This window comes from Salvelinus sp. IW2-2015, linkage group LG10 (assembly GCF_002910315.2).
Source record: "Salvelinus sp. IW2-2015 linkage group LG10, ASM291031v2, whole genome shotgun sequence".
NCBI classification, from domain to species: Eukaryota; Metazoa; Chordata; class Actinopteri; order Salmoniformes; family Salmonidae; genus Salvelinus; species Salvelinus sp. IW2-2015.
In genome coordinates, this window is record NC_036850.1 from 18,469,756 (window position 1) to 18,485,833 (window position 16,078).

General features: G+C 41.8%; 1 protein-coding gene and 2 long non-coding RNA genes across 5 annotated transcripts in view; 2 read left to right on the plus strand and 1 right to left on the minus strand.

Moving 5' to 3' along the window:
• Positions 1–1,503: 1,503 nt before the first annotated feature.
• Positions 1,504–16,078, minus strand: part of dusp22a (dual specificity phosphatase 22a) — a 34,371-nt gene continuing 19,796 nt past the window's right edge. For 2 of the 3 annotated variants that reach the window (XM_024147310.2, XM_023995613.2), the window contains one exon: positions 12,972–14,322. In XM_024147310.2, coding sequence (XP_024003078.1) covers positions 14,122–14,322 — 201 coding nt within the window. In that variant the 3' untranslated portion in view covers positions 12,972–14,121. Of the gene's footprint in view, positions 2,150–12,971; positions 14,323–16,078 lie in introns of those variants that run through there. The other variant, XM_070445451.1, reaches the window with a different exon arrangement.
• LOC139028326 (uncharacterized) lies at positions 14,406–14,982 on the plus strand. The gene is made up of 3 exons (XR_011480506.1): positions 14,406–14,497; positions 14,791–14,832; positions 14,918–14,982. It is a non-coding gene; the product is annotated as an uncharacterized lncRNA (long non-coding RNA).
• LOC139028325 (uncharacterized) lies at positions 15,228–15,581 on the plus strand. Its single transcript, XR_011480505.1, has 3 exons — positions 15,228–15,247; positions 15,283–15,365; positions 15,457–15,581. It is a non-coding gene; the product is annotated as an uncharacterized lncRNA (long non-coding RNA).

A 16,078-nucleotide genomic window follows, 5' to 3' on the forward strand; every position in this document is an offset into this window, starting at 1 on the left:
CAGAACTGAAAAATCGTGTGCGAGCAAGGAGGCTACAAACCTGAATCGGTTACACCAGCTCTGTCAGGAGGAATGGGCCAAAATTCACCCAACTTATTGTGGGAAGCTTGTGGAAGACTACCCGAAACGTTTGACCCAAGTTATTAAACAATTTAAAGGCAATGCTACCAAATACTAATTGAGTGTATGTAAACTTCTGACCCACTGGGAATGTGATGAAAGAAATAAAAGCTGAAATAAATCATTCTCTCTACTATTATTCTGGCATTTCACATTCTTAAAATAAAGTGGTGATCCTAACTGACCTAAGACAGGGAATTTTTACTAGGATTAAATGTCAGGAATTGTGAAAAACTGAGTTTAAATGTATTTGGCTAAGGTGTATATAAACTTCCGACTTCAACTGTACCTGACCAATATTGAAAACTCAATGGCCCCTTTGCTAAAATTATTTACAGAATATTCGAAAATCTCAGGAAATAATATTAACATGGGAAAAAAAATAATAATGGAAATAGGAACATTTAAAAAAAAAAAATCACGATATACAGCAGTACTTTAAGTGGACCACAAAAAATATAAAATACTTAGGATACTTAATAAGTGACAACAAACTTCAAATATATACAGATAACTTTATTCCATTACTCAACAATATGAAAGCAGATCTAATTCAATTCAATTGTCTTCCCATAAATCTTACAGGTAGAATAAACCTCTTTAGAATGGCATGGCTGACAAAGTTTTTGTATTTATTTTCAGTAATACCAATACACTACCAACCGAAGACAGTCTTAAAAAAAAGTGTACTCAGTCATAACAGACTTTATATGGGAAAATAAAATGCATAGAATAAAAAGGAAAGTTTTACATCTTCCAAAATCTGAGGTTGGTTTTAACCTTCCAGACTCGGTAAAGAGGAAAAATGGGTACATACTGAAGATGCGCATGCTCATCCCCAGAATCTTTTCACGTGTCTATTTTCAAAGGATAATAGACACGTTTTTTTTGGTCAACATGGAAAATGTAAGCTAAGAACACTATCACAACATGGAAGAAAATTAAACCAATATCACTTTTTAAAAACACAACCCTATGGAACAATCCTTGGAGAGCTTTTCAGAATTCACAGATAAGTTGGTCAACATGGAAAATGTAAGGCATTGAAACCGGAATTGACTTGGTAACAGGAAATACATTTATTTCCATGACAGAATAAAAAATCCATGCAACTTAAAAGTGAGATATCACAAAATGTATATTTGAAAACTTTTGGGCATCAGAGCAACCTTGAGGGAATCTTATTTGAGTCAGATAAAGGATATTCATATGATCGGGAAGATATACAAAACATAGAGAGCATATCCAACTGACAATCTCTTAGAAAAAATAAATAAACTATTGAAACCAAGACTTTAAAAAACTGATGTTGGCACAAAATGGAAGGAAAGTTGTAGCATAACTAATGACATTACAGCTAACAAAAATGTACGCCTAATCCAGTTTAAGATGATGTATAGAATTTATTATACAAGAGACAAAATTCACAAATTCTACATTACAATGACAGAATCATGTCTTAAGTGTAAAACGAATAATGACTCAATAATCCATACTTTGTGGATGGAGCTAGAAAGTTGGCTGTCAGAAGTATTACAATGTAAACTTAATTTTTATCTGTCTGTCTGCATATTTCAAGACATGGCATAGTGAGATACCCAATGGGTGGGACAGTTATCTTCTCATCACTCATCTTGAAAAAATAGATACAGAAAACTTGGAAATCAATCAATCCGCCATCATTAACACAATGGAAAAATGTAATGATTTATTATTTAAATATTGAAAGTGCGTGGGCTACAGAGGGGGGAAAATGGTGCAGTGTCAGGCCATGTTGAAAGTGATTCGGGCACTGGAGATGGGGGTGTGTGCTAGTGGGTCTGGCCAGGTGGGATGTAGTTAATGTTTGTATGATGTTGTCATTTATGTGTATGTTTTGTATTGTTTATAAAATCTTACAAAAAAAGAATGGTCCACCACCCAAAGGACATCCAGCCATTTGTGGGAAGCATTGGAGTCAACATGGGCCAGCATCCCTGTAGAACGCTTTCGAAACCTTGTAGTCCATGCCCAACGAATTGAGGCTGTTCTGAGGGAAAAAGGGGATGCAAGTCAATATTAGGAATGCGTTTGTACACTCAGTTTATATGCTAAAAATAGCCTGCCCTACAGCAGATAGCCGATTTCATCTGACTAATATTAAAACTTTATTCTACACAGGAATGGTTCAGTGGTTTCAACAGATACTACAGGACTGAATGTTGGCGGAGAGGGTTAACTTGTTGTACCCAATCCTCAGTATTGTGATCACACAGCCTTAGTATGTATCATTTCGAAACTAAGAAAAGCAGTTGTGGTGGAGGTAAGGTCACATGTCCAGGGTAAGTTTTGAGGATTTGAGCCATGTCGTGGTCTGGCCTCACCTGTACAGAAAGGGGTGGAGTCTGTACGGGGGGAGGACTGTTTGGGGAAGCTGGGGGTGGCATGGTCTCTGGGTCAGAGAAGGACTTCTCACTGAGGGGAACAGAACAATAATTGTTACTACTGTGTCCATGCCAGTCTGGGGTGGCACGGCGAAGGCACTCTGTCTTTGACCAACCCTCCATCTCTGGGTCTTTCCCTAACACATACACAAATAACATTTTACTTGTCACATGTTATCACTGAATACAACAGGTGTAGACTGAATAGTGAAATTCTTATTGATGCTCCCTTCCCAACGATGCAGAGGAAAAAAATACACAAGAATGGAGCTACACTACATAACCAGAAGTAAGTGGACACCTAATCGTCGAACATCTAATTTCAAAATCATGGGCATTAGTATGGAGTTGGTCCCCCCTTTGCTGCTATAACAGCCTCCACTCTTCTGGGAAGGCTAGATGCTAGAACAATGCTACGGAGACTTGCTTCCATTCAGCCACAAGATCATTAGTGAGGTCGGGCACTGATGTTGGGCGATTAGGCCTGGCTCGCAGTCTGGGCTCCAATTCATCCCAAAGGTGTTCGATGGGGTTGAGGACAGGGCTCTGTGCAGGCCAGTCAAGCTCTTCCACACCGATCTCGACAAACCATTTCTGTATGGACCTCGCTTAGTGCACAGGCATTGTCATGCTGAAACAGGAAAGGGCCTTCCCCAAACTGTTGCCACAAAGTTGGAAACACAGACTCGCTAGAATGTCATTGTATGCTGTAGTGCAGTGGTTCCCAAACTTTTTATAGTCCCAAACATTCAACCTCCAGCTGTCTACCCCCTCTAGCAGCAGGGTCAGCGCACTCTCAAATGTTGTTTTTTGCCATCATTGTAAGCCTGCCACACACACACTATACAATACACTTATTAAACGTAAGAATGAGTGTGAGTTTTTGTCACAACCCAGCTGGTGGGAAGTGACAAAGAGCTCTTATAGGACCAGGGCACAAATAATAATATAATAATATTCAATACTTTTGCTCTTTATTTAGCCATCTTACATGTAAAACCTTATTTGTTCATCTAAAATGGTGAATAACTCCCCACAGGTTAATGAGAAGGGTCTGTTTGAAAGGATGCGCATAACTCTGCAATGTTGGGTTGTATTGGAGAGAGTCTCAGTCTTAAATAATTTTCCACACACAGTCTGTGTCTGTATTTAGTTTTCATGCTAGTGAGGGCCGAGAATCCACTCTCACATAGGTACGTGGTTGCAAATGGCATCAGTGTCTTAACAGCACAATTTGCCAAGGCAGGATACTCTGAGTGCAGCCCAATCCAGAAATCTGGCAGTGGCTTCTGATTAAATTCAATTTTCACAGAACCGTGTGTTGCAATTTCGATGAGTCTCTCTTGTTCAGATATCGGTAAGTGGACTGGAGGCAGGGCATGAAAGGGATACCGAATCCAGTTGTTTATGTCATCCGTTTCGGGAAAGTAGCTGCGTAATTGCATACCCAACTCACTCAGGTGCTTCGCTATATCACATTTGACATAGTCCATAAGCTTGAGTTCATTTGCATACAAAAAATCATACAATGATGGAAAGACCTGTGTGTTGTCTTTGTTAATGCAGACTTAGAAGAGCTCCAACTTCTTAATCATAGACTCAATTTTGTCCCGCACATTGAATATAGTTGCGGAGAGTCTCTGTAATCCTAGATTCAGGCCAGTCGTGTGAGAAACTCGTCATCATGCAAGCGGTCAGACAAGTGAAAATTATGGTCAGTAAAGAAAACTTTAAGCTCGTCTCTCAATTAAAAAAGTGTCAATACTTAGCCCCTTGATAACCAGCGCACTTCTGTATGTTGTAAAAGCGTTACATGGTCGCTYCCCATATCATTGCATAGTGCAGAAAATACACAAGAGTTCAGGGGCCTTGCTTTAACCAAGTTAACCATTTTCACTGTAGTGTCCAAAACGTCTTTCAAGCTGTTAGGCATTCCCTTGGCAGCAAGAGCCTCTCGGTGTATGCTGCAGTATACCCAAGTCGCGTCAGGAGCAATTCCTTGCATGTGCTTTACCAATCCACTATGTCTCCCTGTCATGGCTTTTACGCCATCAGTACAGATACCAACACATCTTGACCACCAAAGTCCATTTGATGTCACAAAGCTGTCCAGTACTTAAAAAATATCCTCTCCTGTTGTCCTGGTTTCCAGAAGAGGATGTCTTCATTAATTGACCCCCCCCATAAACGTAACGGACATATACCAGGAGCTGTGCCAGGCCCGCCACGTCTGTTGACTCATCCAGCTGTAATGCATAGAATTCACTTGCTTGTATGCAAAGCAGTAATTGTTTCAAAACATCTCCTGCCATGTCACTGATGCGTTGTGAAACAGTGTTGTTTGATGAAGGCATTGTCTGTATAGTTTTTTTGGCCTTTTCCCCCAGCATTGTCCCAGCCATATCCGCGGCAGCAGGAAGAATTAAGTTCTCCACAACAGTATGGGACTTGCCTGTCATAGCCACTCGGTAGCTCACCATAAAAGACTCTTCTTGCCCCTTCTTATTAATGGTATCTTTTGCGTTTATACTTGCCTTACTACTCGAAAGTCGTCTTAATTCTCACTCAAAAATCTCCTGTGGCTTTTTTTTTCAAATTGGCATTTGTGGTTTCTAAAAGTCTGAAGGTTTCATCGAGTTGTGAGATAGTACTTTTGCACATATAACACACTGTGGCTGAGGAAAGGCACTACTCTCAATATAAGTGAACCCCAAATCAATGTAGTTCTCATCATATTTTTGCTTCTTCGATTGTCCAACGTCCCTGTCTGTTGTTCGGTGCTTTCCCAGGTAAGGGGGCAGTACTGTATCTCTTCAGCTGCATCCGATTCACAACTGTCAGTGTCCATGCTAGCTGGGCTAACAACAAATGTAGAATTACTGATGCTAGCATTGGATGTGCTCGTGGAAGCAGAACAACTTGTTTCGTCGACAGGTGCAGGTGTAGTACTCCTGGTAGTAGCAGTACTACCAGTAGAGCTGGTATGTGTCTATGGACGCGGGCCTTACCTTTTTTAACCATTTATCAATTTTCGTGCAAACGGAATGAGAAGCAGCTACGTTTGGCTACGTACGGACCATTAGTGAAATTCCCGCGACAGAGTAACAGTTAATGTGATTGGATGTGAATTATTTGACGAGACTACCTGTATTTGACATTGTGTTGTTATTTTGCTGAACACCAGATGGTTTAATAACATTTTTGGCAGTGAAACGAGGCTACTCAGGCAAGAAAAAAAAACTCACCCAACTGTATAGCCCCGTTGGAAAATAGAAATGGACTGTTTGAAAATGTGAAGAATTATTATTCTTTTTAAAATATTTTTTTATTTGTATGATTTAAAAAAAAACGTGAATCACATTTTTATTTGGCGTACCCCCGACGGCATTGAGAGGACTGCGTACCCCAGTTTGGGAATACCTGCTGTAATGTTAAGATTTTTCTTCACTGGAACTAATGAGCCTAGTCCGAGCCATAATAACAGCCCCAGACCATTATTCCTCATCCACCAAACTTTACAGTTAGCACTAAGCATTGGGGCAGCTAGTGTTCTCCTGGCATCCGCCAAACCCAGATTCTTCTGTTAGACTGCCAGATGGTGAAGCGTGATTCATCACTCCAAAGAATGCGTTTCCACTGCTCCAGAGTCCAATGGCAGCGAGCTTTACACCACTCCAGCCGATGCTTGGCATTGCGCATGGAGATCTTAGGCTTGTGGGCTGATGCTCGGCCATGGTAAACCTATTTCATGAAGCTCCAGACAAACAGTTATTGTGCTGATGTTGCTTCCAGAGGCAGTTTGGAACTCAGTAGTGAGTGTTGCAACAGAGAACAGACGATTTTTATGCGCTTCAGCACTCGGCGGTCCTGTTCTGTGAGCTTGTGTGGTCTACCACTTCGTGGCTGAGCCTTTGCTGTTCCTAGACGTTTCCACTTCACAATAACAGCACTTACAGTTGACCGGGGCAGCTCTAGCAGGGCAGAAATTTGACGAACTGATTTGTTGGAAAGGTGGCATCCTATGACAGTGCCACATTGAATGTCACTTTGCTCTTCAGTAAGACCATTCTACTGCCAATGTTTGTCGATAGAGATTTCATGGCTGTGTGCTTGATTTTATACACCTGCCAGCAACAGATGTGGCTGAAATAGCCGAATCCACTCATTTGAAGGGGTGTCCACATACTTTAATATAGGTTCCATGTGGCTCAGTTGGTAGAACAGGTCACTTGCAACGCCATGGTTGGGGTTCGATTCCCACGAGGGACCAGTACGAAAAAAATGCATAAGAGTGTCTGCTAAAAGACTAAAACCTCAAATGTAAAAATATATACAGGAAGTACCAGTACCAGATCAACGTGCAGGGGTATGAGGTATTTAAGGTAGTGATAAAATAATTTATAAGGTTTATTAAGATAAATGATTAAATAATAGTACTCGGAAACTTAACCATTAGGGATTAGAGGTTATGTAGCATAGACAAGGAGTAATTAAAAATATTAAACATATGTCCAACTAGGTTGGACTTTGGAAGAGAGGAATGTATGTGTATGCCTAAGAAAACACCTAGAAACAATTAAACTATGGTTGAACCGACCCGGCTATAACTCTTGAGAAAGTACGATAGGACAGGGAGTACCCCTCCAGGTTTCCTTTATCTGGGGGGGACTGGAACTGTCAGCTGGGTAGTGAGAATTCTGGAGAAGAAGCTAGCTCTCCTAATGTTAGTGTGCATGTGTGTGCGTAGGTTAGAAGAATGTTATAAAAGGAATATCTTTGTATATAAACGGCAGAGCTCTCGTGAATAAACTTTGATTTGACTAATGGTGAGCTGGGAATTCTGTCTGTTTCATTTAAACCAGAACTTTACACACTCTGGGTTGCAGACCAATTAGAATAATTGAAAATTATAGACATTGATAATACAATTCTATATCAGGTAGATATAGAAAGTCTACACTCCCATTCAACATTTTCATCTCGCCTGGAATTAAAATGGTATTTTTCCCCCCATTGATTTACACATCCTACCCCACAACTATGAAGTGAAAAGAATATTCTGGATTTTTAAAATTAAATCTATTTAAAAAATTMAATTGAAAAGCTTGGTTGGTTAATAGAATAGCAATCCTGAATTACCTCAGGTGTAACCAATCACCTTCAAAATCACACACTAAGTTTATTGGCCTCCATCTGTGTTAAATTGTAGTGATCATGTAGTCACATGATTAGTAGTCACATGATTTCAGGATAAATTCAGCAGTTCAAATCAAATTGTATTTATCACATACAAAGAATACAACAGGTGTAGACCTTACAGTGAAATGCTTACTTACAAGCCCTTAACCAACAAATAAAAATAACAAATAATTAAAGAGCAACAGTAAAATAACAATAGCGAGGCTATATACAGGGGGTACCGCTACTGAGTCAATGTGCGGGGGCACCGGTTACTTTAGGTAATTGAGGTAATATGTACATGTAGGTAGAGTTATTAAAGTGACTATGCATAAATAATAACAGAGAGTAACAGCAGCGTAAAAGGGGAGGGGGGAGGGGCAATGCATATAGTCTGTGTAGCCATTTGACTAGATGTTCAGGAGTCTTATGGCTTGGGGGTAGAAGCTGTTTAGAAGCCTCTTGGACCTAGACTTGGCACTCTGGTACCCCTTGCCGTGTGGTAGCAGAAAGAACAGTCTATGACTAGGTTGGCTGGAGTCTTTGACAATTTCTAGGGCCTTCCTCTGACACCGCCTGGTATAGAGGTCCTGGATGGCAGGAAGCTTGGCCCAAGTGATGTACTGGGCCGTACGCCCTACCCTCTGTAGTGCCTTGCGGTCGGAGGCCGAACAGTTACCATACCAGGCAGTGATGCAACCCGTCAGGATGCTCTCGATGGTGAAGCTGTAGATCCTTTTGAGGATCTGAGGACCCATGCCAAATCTTTTCAGTCTCCTGAGGAGGAATAGGTTTTTTCGTGCCCTCTTCACGATTGTCTTGTTGTGCTTGGACCATGTTAGTTTGTTGGTGATGTGGACACCAAGGAACTTGAAGCTCTCAACCTGCTCCACTACAGCCCCGGCGATGAGAATGGGGGCATGCTACCGGGGGCAAACTACCTGCCCTCCAGGACACCTACACCACCCGATGTCACAGGAAGGCCAAAAAGATCATCAAGGACAACAACCCCCCGAGCCACTGCCTGMTCACCCCGCRATCATCCAGAAGYCGAGGTCAGTACAGGTGCATCAAAGCTGGGACCYAGAGACTGAAAAACAGCTTCTATCTCAAGGCCATCAGACTGTTAAACAGCCATCACTAACATTGAGTGGCTGCTGCCAACATACTGACTCAAATCTCTAGCCACTTTAATAATWAKAAATTGGATGTAATAAATGTATCACTAGRCACTTTAAACAATGCCACTTTATATCATGTTTACATACCCTACATTACTCATCTCATATATATATACTGTACTCTATACCATCTACTGCATCTTGCCTATGCCGTTCAGCCATCGCTCATCCATATATTTATATGTATATATTCTTATTCATTCCTTGTTGTTGTGAAATTGTTAGATTACTTGTTAGATATTACTGCATGGTCGGAACTAGAAGCACAAGCATTTCACTACACTCACATCTGCTAACCATGTGTTTGTGACCAATCGAATTTGATTTAATTTGCTCAGTCCTCCTTCAGTCCACAATCATCTCCTTTGTCCTGATCACGTTGAGGGAGAGGTTGTTGTCCTGGCACCACACCTGTAGGTTAACTCTGTTGGGTAGTGAATTGCAAAGCAAACACTCAACCATGAGCTCCAGAGCACTTTCAAAAGAACTCTGGGACAAAGTTGTGGAAAGGCACAGATCAGGGGATGGGTATGAAAATATTTTAAATGCCTTGAATATCCCTTGAAGCARAGACAAGACGATTATTAAGAAGTGGAAGGTGTATGGCACCATCAAGACAGTGCCTGAATCAGGCTGTCCCTCCAAACTTGATGACTGGTCAAGTAGGAGACTAATCAGAGAGGCTACCAACAGTCAAATGGCAACTTTGAAAGAGCTACAGGCTTTTATAGCCAAGACTGGTCAAAGTGTGCATGCGACAACAATATCCCAAGCACTCCACAAATCTGGCACGTATGGTAGGGTGGCAAGAAGGAAGCCATTACTCAAGAAAGCCCACCTTGAATCCCATTTGAAGTATATAAAAAAACACTTGGGAGATTCTGTAAACGTGTGGCCAAAATGTTTGTGGTCTGACAAAACAAAAATTTAACTATTTGGCCTAAATGTAAAGCGTTACGTTTGGCGCAAACCCAACACATCAGCCAAAGTACACTATCCCTAATGTGAAGCATGGTGGTGGCAGCATCATGTTATGGGGATGTTTTTTATCGTCAGGGACTGATCAGGATAGAAGGTAAAATTAACAGAGCAATGTACAGAAAAGGTGTGATCAATGAAGACATCCACTACAACCATCCTCTACAACCATTCATGCAACAACAAAAAATATAATTATAATATAGGTGTACTGTCTGTAATAAAATGTAAGAAATTAAATGAAACAAATGAAATCAATGATAATAAAACATAACGTTTAGCACACATTAATTTGCATCAAGCCTGTCTTGAGCGTTTGGCCATAAATTGCCATCCACATCACAGTGAATGACCTCATTGTTCATGCACCACGGGAAAAAGCTTTTGGCATGGCGAATCCAAGCTTGACAGTTGGTCTGCATTGATGTCGTAACATGCCTCATCCATGGCCAGGAGGGTGTCACGCTCATGGGGATGTGATAAAGGAATTTATATGTTTAAAGTAATGACTAAAGAATTCCACCCTGAAACATATAACACTATAAATCTAATAATGTATGTGTGTGTGTAAGAGGGAGAAAACAGAGGCTGGTAGACTACATATGATAACTCTGAAAAAGCTGACAACAGGAGGGCCTGTTTATCACTTCCAAGGACTCTCTAATTAATGGAGGAGAGAACAGTGAGAAACTGCCAAGGCTGGTAGAAAAGTGATAAACCTGTGTGTGTGTGTGTGTGTGTGTGTGTGTGTGTGTGTGGTGTGTGCATAGAGGGGGTTATAAAGACTGTTCAAATTTTGGTTGACTTTAGAGCTCTCATGAAAAAACTACAACGAACCTTTTGCAGAATGCCTAATTCTTATTAACCCTAGCTTTACAACCTAGGGGGAATTGGTCAAGCTATAGTGATTGTTATCATCATTGGGATTGAAAATTCTCGTGACAGGATGTCATCGTTCTCCTCAATGGCCTGCTTTATTTCAGACAGTCGTATGTCATTCCTGGCCCTCACCATTTCCACTACTTCCCACTCATGCTGGTCGGTCGCACACACGGCCACCACCATTTGGTCTTCTGTCAATCTGACTGTGAACAGAGTATACTGTCAATAGATCATACTGTAAGAATATAACATTTTATGTGAATTTACTTGCATTACAATGTAATTTACTGTAAACGTAATGGACAGCATTGTGCATATCCAGCAGACTTACCGGTTTTCTTGGCGAAATGTTCTCATTATCAAATTGACAGTTGATCTTTTCAGATTGGGGTGAACTAATTTGGCAGCCTCTGCCATGGTAAGGCCTCTGTTTGCCACATGGTCAATGATGATGGCCCGAGCTTCATTAGACACAACAGTTCCCTGACGGAGCCCATGCCCAGGTCTTTGACCTCTTAATGTTTTAAAAAACAGCCTTTTTGAGGATATGTTTTGAGTTTTGTACTAAGAGTTGTGAAATTTTACCACATACTTCCAAAAATAGTACCAAAGCGATTAAAAACCAGCGTTTCCCAAACGCTCTAAAGCACTGACACAACCAAGTGTGAAAAAGTTCAAGGGGGTGTAGACTTTCTATAGGCACTGTACATGAAGGCAGGGTAAAGTGACTAGACATCAGCATAGATAATAATAGGTATTAAGGTAGATATGTACATGAAGGCAGGGTAAAGTGACTGACATCAGCATAGATAATAATACGGTATTATAGGTAGATATGTACATGAAGGCAGGGTAAAGTGACTAGACATCAGCATTAATAATAATAGCGTATTAAGGTAGATATGTACATGAAGGCAGGGTAAAGTGACTAGACATCAGCATAATAATAATAAGGTATTAGAGGTAGATATGTACATGAAGGCAGGGTAAAGTGACTAGACATCAGCATAGATAATAATAAGGTATTAGAGGTAGATATGTACATGAAGGCAGGGTAAAGTGACTGACATCAGCATAGATAATATAAGGTATTAAGGTAGATATGTACATGAAGGCAGGGTAAGTGACTAGACATCAGCTAGATAATAATAAGGTATTAGAGGTAGATATGTACATGAAGGCAGGGTAAAGTGACTTGACATCAGCATAGATAATAATACGGTATTATAGGTAGATATGTACATGAAGGCAGGGTAAAGTGACTAGACATCAGCATAGATAATAATAAGGTATTAGAGGTAGATATGTACATGAAGGCAGGGTAAAGTGACTTGACATCAGCATAGATAAATATACGGTATTATAGGTAGATATGTACATGAAGGCAGGGTAAAGTGACTTGACATCAGCATAGATAATAATAAGGTATTAGAGGTAGATATGGACATGAAGGCAGGGTAAAGTGACTAGACATCAGCATAGATAATAATAAGGTATTAGAGGTAGATATGTACATGAAGGCAGGGTAAAGTGACTAGACATCAGCATAGATAATAATAAGGTATTAGAGGTAGATATGTACATGAAGGCAGGGTAAAGTGACTAGATATCAGCATAGATAATAATACGGTATTTGAGGTAGATATGTACATGAAGGCAGGGTAAAGTGACTAGACATCAGCATAGATAATAAGAACATAAACAACATAGTAGCAGCAGCATATGATGTGTAGAAGTGTATGCGTGTGTGTGTGTGCGCGCATATGTAAATGTGTGAAGGTTTTGTGTGAGAGTGTCAGTGTAGTGTGCGTGTGTGTGTGTATATAGTGTGTATATATAGTCTTGTGAGTGTGCATAGAGTCAGGGTCAGTGTGGATAGTTAATTAGTGGTTACGGACTATGTGTAGTCTTATGGCTATTTAGCAGTATTATGGCACGATAGAAGCTGTTGGTCAAAAGCTGATGCTCCAGTACCATACACTTTCAAGCACAAGCTCTCTCTATTTCTCACACACACACATGTATGTACGTGTCGACACACACACACACACACAACACACACACACAACAACCCAACACACACACACACACACACACACACACACACACACACACACATTAGTTTTGCTATGATTTGTTACGATAATACTTCGGTTTGTAGCCAGCCTTATACAATTGTTGTAAGGTTGTTTCAGTCTCAATATGCTGCTTTGGCTTCATAATAGTATTTATTAGCATATATTTTTGGGCAAACAATGAAAGTGTACATTTTAATATTAATAAAGCAGATATATACACTATGATACAACATCATTTGTACCACTAAACATTTAACAAAGATCTTAAAAATTCCCTAAAAATAWATGTATATTTATAGCTTCTGATAAATTGACAAGCAAATTTCCATAGCAGATTTATGGTAGATTTTAGGAAGACCCCATATTATGACTTTGGGCTGTAATGATCCTTCATTTTACTAGCTGGAACGAGGCATTCATTTTCTATGGCAAAGCTGCTGTTATTTAAACCTTTATCACATGCAGGTATACAGTAGCTGGATCAGTTTAAATTAGGGCGGAGAGCATCTTATGTTCATTCATATGTCCATTCAACCCTCAACACCAATCAGATCCTCCATCTAACCAGCGGACTGCATTTAACATGACGTAATCATGGTACCATGTAATAACATATTGATAAACATATTAATAATAATTGATTAAATGTAATGTTATGTGCAGGACTTTTTCCTGATCATGTGACCTAACCAGGTCCTCGTTATAGGTCTTAGGCAGATGATTACGGGAAAAAAACTGCTAGTCCTACAATTCTTTATCTATTGACCCGTTGGGTTTAGAGGTGAGTTGAGGCGAGGTTATAGGACAGGTGAAGCCTCATGGTAGTATGTGGCTGTAAGGTCAAGGTGTTGAGGTGTGGAGGTGTTTGGACTAAGGCTTCAGTGAGCATCAGAGCTCCTGATCAGGCTGCACTAAGGTCAGTTCAGTGGTGAAGGTGGCGAGGGACATGGGAGGTAGTGCAGTGGTGAGAGAGTCAGTTAGCCAATGCCCCCAAAATACCCCTATGCACTTGGGACCTGTAAGTACTAAATAGTTACAGGCAATAGGGTGACAATTCCACCTAGTCTATCAGAGGGCAGGGTGGAGCTATTCCCATATTGCTTAGGACTAGGGTCTGGAGAATGTCTTGGTCAAGAGAAACCCCTGGCCCCATCTTACACCCATTCGATCCTTTCAGATCTAAGTGCCTAGGGGTGATTTTGGGACTGGGCCATTGTCTCACTCTCCAGGCAGGCCTGAGCTGGAGGTTGGTGGGATCACGGAGACCCGAGGCCCCTTGGCTCATCTGTTGCCCCCAGAGCCGTTGTAGGCATTGTAGGGTAGAGGGTAGACACTGGAGGCCTGGTTCATCCAGCCCTGGTCCCCTCCTCTCCTCTGGTTCTCCTGCTGTTGCTGCTCTATGTACTGGTTCAGCAGCGCTCCCACCTGCTCCTGGTCCTTAAAAGGACTGGGGCGGAAACTGGCCCGCAGCCACGCCCGGTACTGGAGAGAAGACAGACAGACAGAAAAGACCATGTTCGATGGTTCAGCTCAATTAGTGTTCTATGGTCCTCCAAGGGTGGGATGTCAGAGCAGAGTGTTCTGGTATCAGAGCAGTGTTCTGGTGTCAGAGAAGAGTGTTCTGGTGTCAGAGAAGAGTGTTCTGGTGTCAGAGGAGGTTGTTTGGTGTTCAGAGAGAGTGTTCTGGTGTCAGAGAGAGTGTTCTGGTGTCAGAGAAGTGTGTTCGCTCGGTAGTCATGAGAAGTGTTCATAGTGCCAAGTGGTTCTGGTATCAGAGCAGATCCTGTTCTGGTATCAGAGCAGAGTTGGTATTGCTGGTATCAGAGCAGAGTGGTCTGGTATCAGAGCAAGAGTGGCTTGGTGTCTGAGCAGTGTTTCTGGTATCAGAGCAGAGTGTGCTGTGAGAAGAGTGTTTGGTGTCAGAGAAGAGTGTTCTTGGTGTCAGAGAAGAGTGTTCTGGTGTTAGAGAATGTGTTCTGGTGTCAGAGAAGAGTGTTCTGGTGTCAGAGAAAGATGTTCTGGTGTCACGAGAAGTGTGTTCTGTATCAAGAAGTGTGTCTGTGCATCAGAGCCAGAGTGTTCTGGTTATCAGAGCAGAGTGTGCTGGTATCAGAGCAGAGTGTTGCTGGTATCAGAGCAGAGTGCGTGGTATCAGAGCAGAGTGTCTGGTATCAGAGGCAGAGTGGTGCTGTATTCTGAGCGTGTCTGTAGCAGAGCAGAGAGTGTCTGGTATCAGAGCACAGAGTGTCTGGATATGTCAGAGAGCAGAGTGTGCGTGGTGTCTGAGCAGAGTGTGCTGGTCTGTCTGAGCAAGTCGTGGCGTGGTGTCTGGTAGCAGAGTGTGCTGGTATCTGAGCAGAGTGTTGCTCGGTATCAGAGCAGAGTTATGCTGGTGTCTGAGAAGATTGTGCTGGTGTCTGAGAAGAGTGTGCTTTAGAAGAGTGTGCTGGGTCAGAGAGGAGTGGGCTGGTGTCAGAGCAGAGTGGGCTGGTGTCACGAGAAGAGTGGGCTGGTGTCAGAGCAGAGTGGGCTTTGGTGTCAGGAGCAGAGTGGGCTTGGTGTCAGAGCAGAGTGGCTGCTGGTGTCAGAGCAGAGTGGGCTGGTGTCAGAGAAGAGTGTTCTTAGTATCAGAGCAGAGTGAGCTTGTGTCAGAGCAGAGTGAGCTTGTGTCAGAGCAGAGTGTTCTGGTATCAAAGGAGATTTCTCTATTGTGGTGTAGTTTACCACACTTTCTCTTGTTTCTTTCCCTTCCCAGTAGATGATATAGATAGTGGCAGCTACAATCTAAGCAATCTATCTCTAGATCAATCTCTGTGTGTGGTTGGCAAACGGACGGCAGACATTCCTGAAAACGAGGGACTTTCCTCGGCAGCTCAGAGAGCCATAAGAGGTCCAACAGCTATGACCCAACACACTCACTCTGGCTTTACCAACATTGCTTCTGGGCTTGATCCCAACTTGAATTCTGGGCACGTAAATCATGCTTGATGTCATTGCATGTGTAACTTGTGAAAATGAAGTTACACATGCTGATCTCAAGATGAGATGTGACCTTCTATGAGGAGTGTAAGTATCATATCCTTACACAGACAATGTCCTCTATAATGGCCCATGTCTGGGTTTTCTGGGTTTAACGGTACACGGGGATTAGTCCTGGTTAGAGGGCCTCGAGGAGGCAGCAGGGGTTGGGTGGGAAACCCCTGGCAGAAGTCCCAGGTCTTTAGCCAGCGGTCAGTGG